The 12,598-nt window shown below is 38.4% G+C and overlaps 2 protein-coding genes across 13 annotated transcripts in view; one reads left to right on the top strand and one right to left on the bottom strand.

The window, feature by feature from the left end:
• Positions 1-25: 25 nt before the first annotated feature.
• On the top strand, positions 26-8,361 carry sv2 (synaptic vesicle glycoprotein 2). Its single transcript, XM_084017757.1, has 13 exons — positions 26-271; positions 1,000-1,098; positions 1,363-1,524; positions 1,618-1,780; positions 2,044-2,165; positions 2,897-3,060; positions 3,139-3,219; positions 3,357-3,455; positions 4,052-4,140; positions 4,465-4,592; positions 5,442-5,537; positions 5,649-5,808; positions 6,422-8,361. Exons 1-13 carry the CDS (start codon positions 178-180, stop codon positions 6,603-6,605), a joined length of 1,641 nt encoding a protein of 546 aa, XP_083873883.1. The 5' UTR covers positions 26-177; the 3' UTR covers positions 6,606-8,361.
• A 422-nt stretch (positions 8,362-8,783) lies between these two features.
• Positions 8,784-12,598, bottom strand: part of ap3b2 (adaptor related protein complex 3 subunit beta 2) — a 41,841-nt gene continuing 38,026 nt past the window's right edge. For 7 of the 12 annotated variants that reach the window (XM_084016901.1, XM_084016902.1, XM_084016903.1 and 4 more), the window contains one exon: positions 8,784-11,853. In XM_084016901.1, the coding sequence (XP_083873027.1) occupies positions 11,667-11,853 (187 nt within the window). In that variant the 3' untranslated portion in view covers positions 8,784-11,666. The remainder of the gene's footprint in view (positions 11,854-12,598) is intronic. The other 5 variants (XM_084016894.1, XM_084016895.1, XM_084016897.1 and 2 more) reach the window with 1 other exon arrangement.

The following is a 12,598-nucleotide window of genomic DNA, read 5'->3' as shown; positions in this document are numbered from 1 at the left end:
TTTTTTTTTTTTTTTTTTTTTTTTTTACTTCCTGGTCCTCCTTCTTGTCAGGTTAGCTTCACTGTTAGCTACCCGAAAGCTTGGGAGTCATGAGACAGATGTTACGACCGGAACATGGACCTGGACAGGAGTTGCGGTTTTAATCATTACCCATAAGAGAGACGTATTTTAGGGGGGATGTTTCGTCACGTGCATACCGGAGACGCAGAGGCACGCGAGCCGCTTCTCACCGGTGACTACGTAGCGCCAGACGCGCTGGACTCAGATGAAGGTAAAAGTTGTTGCCACTCCATCACATCATTTCCCCTCTCAGCGGTTACCTCATGTTTAATTCAAGGAAATAACCAGACAAACCGCGATACACGCTACGTATCCTTCAGTGATTCTCCGTTAGTAGCTTTAAGGGCCCAACGCAGTTTTGTGGGCATATTCACTATTTCTTATGTTCTTCAGAGCAAACAATCCATTATTTAATAATGAATCGATAGAAACATAAGAAGACTTAGATGAATCTGCTGCTTATTTTCTCAGTGAAATTCTTGTGCCTATAGAATGTGAGAGAATAGAGAAAATGTCCACAATTTCCCCAAGACCAAAGATAATCATTATTACATAAGACATTTTTGTTTGACATGCCCCACTAATTATTCCATTATCGGAATATAGTATAATAGTTTGTTTGTGGGAAAAGTGACAGCAATTCGATGAAAAACTCAATTTTACTCATTGTTGTCCTTCTACATGACTCCATGCTGCCAGAAGAGGTATTGAGTGCTATCATTAGATAATCATATCACTACCCTTCCAGGAGAGGGTGTGGTCAAATAGGTACTGGAAAACTGTGCAAGCTTCAGTGACAGATGCAAACACTACTGCCATTAACCTCTTTTATACTGTCTGGCTTGATGGTAGGCTACCACCAAAATGAACATCTCAAATATACTTCCTGGAACTGCTGTTTCACTTGAGCGTTTTGTGTGTGTTTTTGCTGCTCTTTAGGTGAAATGATTTTCGACAGGACAGCATCAAACGTCACATATGATGCTGGTGGAACCACAACGAGAAAACTAACATATGAAGAAGCAGTAGAGGAAGCAGGTATACAGTTTGATGATGGTGTTGTTACTTTAAGTTGTCATTTTTGTGCTGCTCTTAAACATAAATATTACAATAGACTGTAAGGTGAAACATGGGGAAGTCAACATATGACTGCGTTTTTATAGGAGAAGAAACTGGTAAGTTCTGTTTTGATGATTACAGCAACTCTTTAAACAGGAGGGTTACCTCTACTACATACCATGGTAAATGGCATTTTGTTTTAATCTTTTCGTCTTTTAATGCTTTTTTTCTGGTTTTACTCAGGTTTTGGATTGTTCCACTGGCTGCTGTTGGTGGTGTGCGGTTGGGCCAATGCCAGCGATGCTGTGGAGATTCTCTGTGTCTCTTTTCTACTGCCAACAGCGCGCTGCGATCTGCTGTTGAGCTCTTCAGACATGGGCCTGCTCACTGCCAGCATTTTCCTCGGTGAATCACAATCATTTAATACATTGGCTAATGTATTGGCTTAGTGTTCAATACTAATCTTTGTATATTATTGTTTTAATTCCTGTTTTCTAGGAATGATGGTGGGTGGCTACATGTGGGGTTACTTGGCTGATCAGAAGGGACGTCGTAGGGTCTTGGTTGTGTCCCTGACGGTTAACGGGGTGTTTGGAGGTTTGGCCAGCATGGCTCCGTGGTTCTGGCTTTTCCTGTTGCTGCGGCTCATCAGCGGCATCGGGTGCGCACATGATTAACATACATTTACTATTTCGTTTTTCAAGTTATTTAGCTGATGGCAACCCACTGAATGTAGGACATTTCCATGATCGTATTGTAATCAGCCATCATGGTAATTCCCAGGACACCTACATGTTCCTTCACTTTAGTTGTTCCCTCATTTGACCAACCAGCGTAACCTTTTCAATTGCCATAATAAGCCAAAATGAGTAAAGAGTTGCAAAAAAACTTCTCAAGAGTAACAGCTGTTTTCCCTTTCTGCAGGGTCGGCGGGTCGATACCTGTTATCTTCTCCTACTTCTCAGAATTTATGCCCCGGCTGAGGAGAGGTGCAATGATCAGCGCCCTGGCCACCTTCTGGATGGCAGGAAACATCCTGGCTGCAGGTTGGAAAAACACATAACTAAAACAATGTTAGTGTGAAAAGTTAATAACATAATTTCATGTTTAAAGTTGTAAGCACAAGTTCTATTTATGGAGTCACATGCACATATTTTGTGTGTATTATTGCATATTAGCTGGTGTAGTTATTCAGATGTTTAGACTTGTCACACTCCAGCAGGAAAAACACAGATGCTACAAATTAATTGATGATGGCTCTGCTCTGTGTAAGTGTGCCAAGTGGAACTTATGACTCATCAATAATCACGAAGCGCATCAAGGGGTTAACATTTCTCTTCTATTAGCCTTAGGTAGACAGTTATATTTTCCATTTTCTAAAAAAAAAAGCTGAACCTGTTAGTGGAATCTTCTCTCCGTATTCTCTAACTGTATTGGATTTTTGAAAATTGTTATTTATTTGATACAGACAGATATACGGGGGGAGGAAGGGAGAGAGGGCCAGTTAAAATGTTCTTCCCTGAATGTGTTCCCTACCAACACATCTACAATTCAGTGAATTCAGTGTCTGTCTAGGCTCATAGTTGTAGCTAAAATGTATACATCTGGTGTCTGAAGTCCCAGAACTAGATTAATACCAGGTTAAATAATTCTTGCCTTAAACATCTTAATGATTTTGATATGTCTCAAACACTTGACTTATGAACTTTGGGGTCAGAGGCATCAAACTAAGATAAAAACACTGAATTCTAGTAGAAATTGACAGATGTGTCTGCAGGGCTGGCCTGGCTGGTGATTCCAAGAACCTGGGTACATTTTTCACTGGGAACACTGGACTTCCAGAGCTGGAGACTGTTTGTGGTGCTCTGCTCTGTTCCCAGCCTCACCTCAGCCCTCGTCTTCAAGCTGCTAATGCCTGAAAGCCCCAAGTTCCTCATGGAGGTATGAGACCAGACTCGTGTTTGTGGCCTTCTATTTTCTAATGAGCTGTCCTTGAGATATTCATCCTGTCTTTGCCAGGCTGGACGGGAGAAAGAGGCAATCCATGTCTTCCAACAGATGTTTGCGCTGAACATGTGGCGAAGGGGAAAGGATTTACCGGTATGACCGAAATTATTTCTTATGCCTTTAGGACTCCGTGTCCTAGTTTGGTGGATAAATGTGACATTCCTTGCTTCATTCTACAGTATAATAATCTACCGCATGTGTAAAGACTCTTATTTTGTATTCTATTGAAGGAATTTGGTTTGTGCACCAGCGCCCAGCAAAAAGGGGAAAAGCAGGAGAACAGAGTCTGGGGTTCACGCAGAGAGAGACTTGCCTGTACTTTGAAAAAGGTAATGTCACAAACTTGACATCCCCAGCGATGATTCAGAGGTTGTCTGAGTCAGACTGCTGCAGAACTGTGTAAAAGCACATTTTAAAATTCCGCTGTGTATATTGAAGTGACATGCCTGTCTTCGACATCAACCCACAGGCTCCATCACTGTTCAGTATGTGTCCTTGTAGAACCTGGTGTAACTTTTTTTGTCTTAACCTTCCATGGGTCCTGCAGGGCACAACTTGCTGTGATATTGCCTGGACCCAGGTTTAGAGTTTCAGCTCACTGTTATTTGCATTGTCGGGTCAGATTTTATTTGTCATTCCATCTATTTACATGGTACACCATGAAATGAGATGATGTTTCTCAGGACCTAGGTGCTTACAGACACAACATAATAACTGTACAGTATATTCATTCTTTCCTAATCAATCAATTTATAGTTATTTTGTTTTTTGTAAAATCATTGTTTTACAGTCCAAAACGCAAATATATTAGCTTTGCTTTCATATAGAAAAGAAAAGCAGCAAAACTGTAACTTTGACTTGTTATTTCCTTCATTATTGCTATTTGTCACTGTCATCTAAAATAATGTATTTTTTCTACTTGCAGGCCTTCATGCCCATTAAACAGATGTTTAATGGTTCACTCAAATCCAGGAGCATCGTTCTGGTAATCATCTTCTACTGCATCTCCTTCGGGTGAGAAATCCCATTTTAAGAGAGCCTCTGCAGTGAAAGTGGACTTCTCTTTTTTATATATATATGTAACATATATATATATGTTATCAGAATTGTGTAAGTCTAGGGCTTTTATTCTCATCACGTGTGTTTTAACATTGCTGATATAATAAATCTACTTTAGGCAGCGAGAGGCAACCATTGTGAATAAGTCATCTTCAACAACATGAAATCATGGTACTTGAAAAGCAAAAAAGACGTTTAACATGACCAATTTGTCTGTGATGCTTCATACAAAACTACTGCAGTCTCATTGTAGGACTCCTTTTTTGTGTATGTGTGTAGTTACTACGGGCTGTGGATGTGGTTCCCGGAGCTCTTTGAGAGAATTGAGGAAGGTGGTGCTCCCTGTGCCAATGTGTCCCTTCCCTCTCCAATCCGCAACCAAAGCTGCTACCCGGTCAAGACAGCAGGTGTGTATCTGGGATGACAAAGAATTCAAGCAGATTTTACTGCAGTCAGAAAACACAGAACTGTACATGTAGCATACAGCTGTAGCTCAGCCAGAGGTATTGATAATATTAAGAGGAGTGTCTAAAATATTCAAAATGAAAAGACACTGTGCTCAGGATGTTTTTTTTTTTTTTTTCAGGTCACTTCACTTGTTTGTCTCAGTACATTTTGTCATCCTTTTGCAAGACTTGAATTTGAAATTCAGTTCTGACTCTTAAAAGTAAAGAAGAAATGATCAGACTAATCCCCAAAGAAAGCTCCAGCAACATTTTTGTTAAAGTATATTGTGTTTCCAGTCAATTGGAGACTCTAAATTGCCTCTAGATTTGAATGTTTTCTGGCAGTGTTTTTGGAAATGTTCTCATAGTTTCCAAGAAGTTTCATGAAAATAATTTTTATTGTATTCTAATTATAGAGAAAATAGTGTCACTTCACTTTTCAGTGGCTACACTTCCATTTAATGCCAATAAATTATTTTAGGAATTCCAATTCCAATTAACTGTTTGTTAACATGGATACTAACCTACAGGCCAGAATACAATTCGGAAAATATGGAAAATGAAGCTTCAATAATAAACAGGTTCAAATCTAGCTTTTCTTTCATTTTATTTATGATTATTTTCAATTTATACAGTTCTTTCCAGGAGAATTACAGGCCTGTAAAATAAAGCATTACCCATTTAGGCCCACCCCACTGCATGCTGGGATAGGCTCCAGCCCCCTGCAACCCAGAAAAATAATAATCTGGTAAAGAAAACTGATGAATAGATGCTTCTTCTTAACCTTCCTATATCTTCCTCACCTCACAGTGTATATGGAGACCTTCATCACTGCTTCATCAAACTTACCGGGAAACATATTCACCATTCTAATGATGGACCGCATTGGAGGAAAGACTCTAATGAGTGAGTCTCTCAGTATAAACCTGAGACTATCTAATAATAATAATAATCTCCTCGTTGTCGTCATGTATGCAGTTACCCTAAATCTCTCCACCTTCTTTGGTGCGTCTCTAGTCTGCAGCCTGCTGTTGTCCAGTCTGAGTGTCTTCTTCATCTATGTGGTCAAGACCAAAGCTCAGAGTCTGGTTCTGTCCTGCATCTTCAGCGGCGTGTCTGTGATTACCTGGAACGCCCTTGATGTGCTGGGAACAGAGATGTACCCGACCCAGCTACGGTAACTGTTCTTAAGCATGCCGCTTTAGATTTCTCTGTCAATTTGGATTTTTAATTACCGAGTTATGTTTCTTTTTAACTTGGATCACTTCTATAAAAATAAAAGTATTTTCTCACACTTCAGCTTTTTTCACATGCTGGATACTTTGAACTCTTCAGACCTAAAAAAAAAAAGAAATACTTTAAATGGGTGAACTTACAATTCATGTTTTCAGCAGAACATAACTTATCACAAGCCACACCATTCAGTTAAATGTTTCCAAGCTTTTGGCCATGTTTTACTTATAGTCCTTCAACTCAACTCTGATAAATGATATTACATGTTATATTTAATTTGTACTGTTTCACCTTTGATCTAATCTAAAAAAGTGTAATCTGTTTTCTTTATTCAGCTTTACATTTAAATATCATACTTATTACTATTAGCTGTATTTTTAAACAATGTGGAAAACGGGACAGAAAACCTTGCAACTAAACTGTCAAAGTAAATCAGCAGGAATCGTCACAATTTTGGGAAAGTGTGAGGTTACACACATATGAATTAGAACTGTTGTTAGTAATTACAACAGCTGTTCATGTGTCCTGGTGTTTCTCTTCTTCCTTCTGTCCCTCAGGTCCTCTGCTGTTGGGTTCTTCACAGGAGTGGGTAGAGTGGCAGCCATCATGGGTAACATAGCCTTTGGAAAGTTGGTGGACACAAACTGTGCCATACCGATCCTGCTGGTGTCGGCTCTGCTGCTGACCGGAGGACTGGTGGCTTTTTTGCTTCCACAAACCAGGCAGACTGAGCTCGCCTGATCGCTCAGGATAACATTATTTTCTATGAATTATTATAAAACATCCTCATAATGTCCTTATGGAAGCAGACTGGAGGATGACTGTTGTTGTTCTGATGGTTTATCTTCCTTTTCTGCTCCCAGAGGACGCTTGAATCCTGTGCCTTCTGTCATTTCTCTGTGCCTTTTTATGGTGCCTTCTTTAAAATGCCAACAATTACAGATACGGGGAAAAGACGTCGGGACGTCTCTACCTTCGAACAAATGTTATTCAGGAAAGTGAGTGAAGAGAAAATGAAGTGCTGGTGTACGATAATGTCTATATTGTGAGCTTGTGAGGAATTGACATTCTTACCAGACGTGAGTCATAGAAAGATGGACTCCTTTAGAAAGTTTGCCAGTCTCTATACTCCACAAAAGTCTTATTTTCTGAGTCATTTTTTAAGTTTGGGTCGAGCCCCACAGGTGGGAGATTTTATTTCGGTCACCAAAGAAATTATTTCTGAAAATAGTAATAATTATATCTGCAGTACATCTTTGAGCCACACGAGGGAGCCTGAATGTTTGTACTGTAGCCTACATATAACAGTGAATGTGATAATCTAACATGAAAGGCTAGCCATCACTGACGTTTGTTGTAACTGTTGAGGAGTCTGTTCACTCCTCGTAAATGCATTAACTAGGTCTAATTTATGTTAAAAAGTATTTATGTTTTTATGTTTTCATTAACATGCAACAACAAAGGTGTGATTTATCAAACATTTATTTCTTCAAAATGCATCGTTTACACATAAGGTGATGTGGAAATGGAAGTAAAAATGGTCAAAAATGTTTACGCTCGAATTGGCTCTCATGATAAGGGCTATTGTGAATTGGGTTGCAAGGGTTTGTCCTTTTAAAATAGTTGTATCTATTCATGTCTGAAAAGAAAATACACTGCACATTCCACATTGGCTTTAATTCCTAGTTTACTATGTAATAATAAGTGTAATTTCTTTAAACTCCGTATATATGTGCATTTTCCTGCACAACCTGCACCACACCAGTTCAGCATTCCTGTGGATGAGCATTATGAACCAAAGATCATCATTTTTGTGAAAAGGACCCGAACATGTGCAGACCTTCATTACAGAGTGGCCACATTGTTGATGGGCTCATATTCTCATCGGTGAATCTATAAAGCTGTCTTGTGACTGATTTTATTTTTTAAATAAACAGCACTATTTTTCATCTCAGTTGTGTATGTTTTACTGATAGTGGTGGTAAAGGTATTTAGTTCCTTCACTTAAGTACAAGTACCAATACAATATGAACACACTTTACTACTAGTAAAATTCCTGCATTAAAAAATGTCCAAGTAAAAGTATTATCAGCGTATCCGCTAAAAGTATAGAGTTAGAGTTCTGCAGTAAAATGTCATCTGTTACTGATTATTGCAGTTTATAGATTTTTATCTAATTACATGATTCAACTTTGAACCTTTAAACTGCATTTTACTGTTGCAACTGGTTGAGTTTAGAACCAGGTTTAATCACTGGTTTAATGTTTAGCAAAAGCTTATATGTTCTGTTTAAATACAATCTTAATACAACTGCAGTGGAGTAAAAGGGACGGCATTTCCCTCTGAAATGTAGTGAAGTCGAAGTATACAATAGCATAAAATATGAAAATGTATTGTACTTAAAGTGTAATTTAGGTATTTTTCAACCTGGACCCTATTTTCCCACATTTTTTGTTAAGGGACAGAAATTTTTAATATTGGTCCATACTTGAGGGAGAATGCTATGGGGGCGGGACTAGATAAGCCACGGCTTCTCCCGCTTCCCTTTCGGCCATGTGTATTCATTTTTACTGTGTGAGCAATATGTGTGATGATGATTTAACGGACATGCCCGAAATAAACAAATAAATAAATGCTGCTTAACGGCCTGTAATGTAACTCACTGTAAATAAATACATCTGATAGAAGTGCTTGTTTTTGCATCTTGAACAAATTGACAGCAGACCGTTGCCCCGAGCAACTAGATTACAGCCGCAGTAGGCAAATAACGTTGAAAAATATAAGTAAGGTACTTGAGGAAATGTAGCGAGTTAGTCTAATGTAAACTTTTCACCACTCTTGAAAGCACCAGAAAATGAGGATGGTCCCTGAAATTTCTGAAAGCATCTCTTTCAGACGGATTACATGGTGTCTTTTGAGAAAATACATGAGACACATGAGAATGTATCTGTATTTTTTTTTATTTGTATAATAAATAAACTTGTAATACTTCAGGACCACATTTCACAACCACACACAGAGTATGAATAAAACACACTTTGGATATTTGAAAGCCGATGCCGATAAAAACTAATGACCAAACATGAAGTAAATTATTTTATGCAACTGTTTTCTGTGAAAGCAGTCTTTTTCTCGGTGCAACTTTACATTAAAAGTAGAATTTCTAACTCTTTACATTCTTCACCATGACTGTGATGGAGTGGCTGGAAATGTCAGGTCTGAGTGGTTTAAAGTTAAACTATGTATCAGGTAGAAAAAAAGGCCAAAATAAAACCATCGACTGCTGCCGCTTACTTTTCTATGACAAGGGCTGAAGTTTGACTGTAATATATTCTGGTAAAACACAATTTCCAACAGTAAAGAAAACAATAAATAAATATGCAGATATTGTGTTAAAAAGACAAGAAACATGCAGCCGGACAACTGAGGGTCCATAACAAAAGAGAAGCCACATGACCTCTGACCTGAAATCCAAACAAAAGGCATGAAAACAGTCTCGCCTGACAAATGACAGGGTAACACTCCATTTAAAAGTGTTTGGTGATATCATGAGCACCATTTCAATTATAATCTATAATTGTCTGTATGGTATGTAGCTAGCATAGCCTGTTCGCTTAGCACAGAGCCAGAAAAGCAAACCGTTAGCCTCGTTCTGTCCAAAAGTAAAATCTATAGCAACACCTCTAAAGATGACGAATCAAGACGTGTTGGTTTAATGGAGCATAGAACTCATTGAGGGAGCGGCCAATGTTGAATGTTGTATTTTCAAATAGCAAGCAACAAATCTTACTCAATGTGGCTTTAAGTTTAAAAAATTACAAATAGTGCTATTTTGTTCGTTTTGGGAAGAGCTAACTGGGATGCTAGCTGTTCTAAGCTGAACAGATGTTTGCACAGTACAAACATGACGATGTGTTGTCGATTTTCTTTGTCTAGCTCTCGACAAGACAGCGAATATTTCCCAAAAAGTTGAACTATTCATTTAAAAATTCCGGATAGTTTCAAGGCAAAGTGTCAGTTGAGAATTTGTTAAAACATAAACGATCGATAGAAAACAAATCAGCTATTTTCATAATCTGTTGTTTGATAATCTAATCGATTTTAAGCAAATATATAACTGCTGGTTTCAATTTGAATACATTTTTTAAAATTCCTTTTTGGAATTAAACTGAACATTTTGCAACCAAGAAGATGGGAACTAATATTTTATCACATTTCATGGGCAAACAATGAACATGTGTTAAGAAAATAAGTAGCAGGTTATTCAATAATAAATATATGATTTGAAGCCACATAGAATTTGGTGACTAATGTTACTTGTTTCAGTAATATTTAAAATGTTGCGATAAATAACATTCAAAGCAGAAATGTGTGAGAAAGAGGTTTGTCGGTCAAATTTATCAAAGACAAAATATTTCCTACTTGTTGGTTATTATAATGTGTTTCATTATGATTTCAAGTGTCATTTTGAGTAATTTTAAAAACAGCTAAATGCACACACACACACACGCAGCACACCATCCTTATAGTAGTACTGTATTACAATATGTTGCAATACACACATTAACATTTATACATCTTCAGTTTTTATAAATGCCCCACTTATTTTAATGAATATGCTATGTGCCCTATGACAGTGAGGCAGATGCTTAAAATCATAGAATTTGAGATGAAAATTTGTATTTATTGCAAAGAGCGGTTGAGTTATTGATTAACAACAAGTGCCAAAATGGAATTAATCAGTTATAGTTAGTCCTTCTCTCAGTGGAGCCTTCATGCTACATTCAAGTAATGACGGGAATTGATTATGCTGATCTTACAGTCTGTGTTTTATTGTGGTGATGTATTTTGGGGAAACGTATACATCATATAAACTATTACTTATATTATCTACATCTTTAATTAGTCTGATGGCTATTAGCAAGCTAAACGTGTGACAAACTTCGGCTTCCACTTTGAAAAGAATAAGAATAACTTACTTGGGCAGCTTATTTCTAAAGAAAATAAAACTTTTTATGAGTGAAACTGGATCGTTTTATGTGTTAGAGTAGATTTAGAGAAATACCTCTATTTTTATTAAAACATTCCTAACACAAGGTTCACTAACTTTGTGTTCTTGAAACGTTAAACTGCATCTCAAGTCCTTCCCCAGCAGATAGTTGTTATCAAATGACGTAAGTATCAACGTAAGGTCACATCTTTACAGATGTTCATATTTTGGGGGGTTACATTGGATGTGAATGGCCTCCTTTATCTTCCTCCTGGATTGGGATCGTCTTACTTATTCCACAGACAAAACTTAAAAAACAGCATTCATACATTTTCTATACTTGAACCCATAAGCTCACCTCCTGTTCATTCAGCGAGCAAATTCTGCACGATTAGTTCACACCCAGGTGTGTAGGTGGGAGCTATTTTCCATTTTAAGTACATTTAAGTTTTAAAAGATGCATGAATCATTTTTGACTCATGAATGGGAGTTCAACTGGCTCTTTGTGGGAAGGAAAGTACATTCCAAAATAAGTATTTTTGTATAACGACATGTAAGAAAAGTTGAAAGTAAGAGAGGGATTTCATATCAGGTCATGTCTGATTGTCGTAAACATCACATACAGCTGTGGCATTCAGTTAATATAGGAGTAGTTTCTGAATGAAGAGGGCTCTTGAACAAAACCACAATCTAGAGTTCTGAAAACGCCCTCGGCGACGCTGCTAACAGGAGAACGGAGGAGATGCTACACGTGTGATGGACGATATGTGAGAGGTATGCTAGGGTGAGGGGGCAGAGGACAAAAGGTCACATCACTGGGTCAGAGCCAGAAGGATGTCCTTCACCAGCATCGTGCCGATCACCATTTTCTCACAGTTGACCGTCAGCTGGGCGGCTCCTTCCTCTTTGGTCACCACGGAGACCAACACCAGGCTGCCGCTGGTCACCGTCCTGGATGCGAACCTGTGGACAGGATGAGCAGGAGGAGGAACAGGAGGACTGAGGTCAAAGCAGCAAAGATCAGAAGTAAAGATGAAGCAACAGAATAAAGGAGGGACACACATGAGTGTCAATCAGCAGGTTTGTCGACAATAATGCACAATAAAAACAGTTTACAAATGGACCTGCACTTTTCTGGACTACTCAGGACGCTTTACACTACATTCAGGCTACACTCACACACAGATGGCAGAAGAGATGCCTGCAGGAGCAAATCGAACAGTCATAAACACTAATTCACACACTGATGGCACATGCCAGGGAAAAAATTTGGGGTTCAGTATTTTGCCAAAGTACACTTTGGCATGTGGAAGCCGGGATTCGAACTGCCGATCTCGAGGACGACTCGCTCTCCCTTTGCGCCACAGCCGCCGACAACACGTGGTTAACGTTGTAAATTGAAAGAAAACAACCAACCCGGCCTCCTTCCCTTTAAAAGTGAAATCTGTTCCAGCCACTGACAGTGTACCATTTGTATTATTATACATTGTTGCCTATAAAGTTGGAATATTTTGTTTTCAGACACAATCCTGTTTATTCCCATTTAAATGCATCAGTAATCACTTTTGACCAGGTGCGATGATGACATCTTGTGTCCCAATTACTTAACTTTATGGGTGACCCTGTATATGCTACTCCACCATAGAGGTGGAGCAGACATACAAGCTTTTGATAGCATGATTGCTATATACTGTATATGATGACTACTTTAATAATTCCTGAAATGTTTGAACATGAACAGGAT

This window comes from Eutrigla gurnardus (genome assembly GCF_963514095.1).
Source record: "Eutrigla gurnardus genome assembly, chromosome: 9".
Classification (NCBI taxonomy): domain Eukaryota; kingdom Metazoa; phylum Chordata; class Actinopteri; order Perciformes; family Triglidae; genus Eutrigla; species Eutrigla gurnardus.
This window is presented reverse-complemented; position numbering and strand designations above follow the sequence as displayed.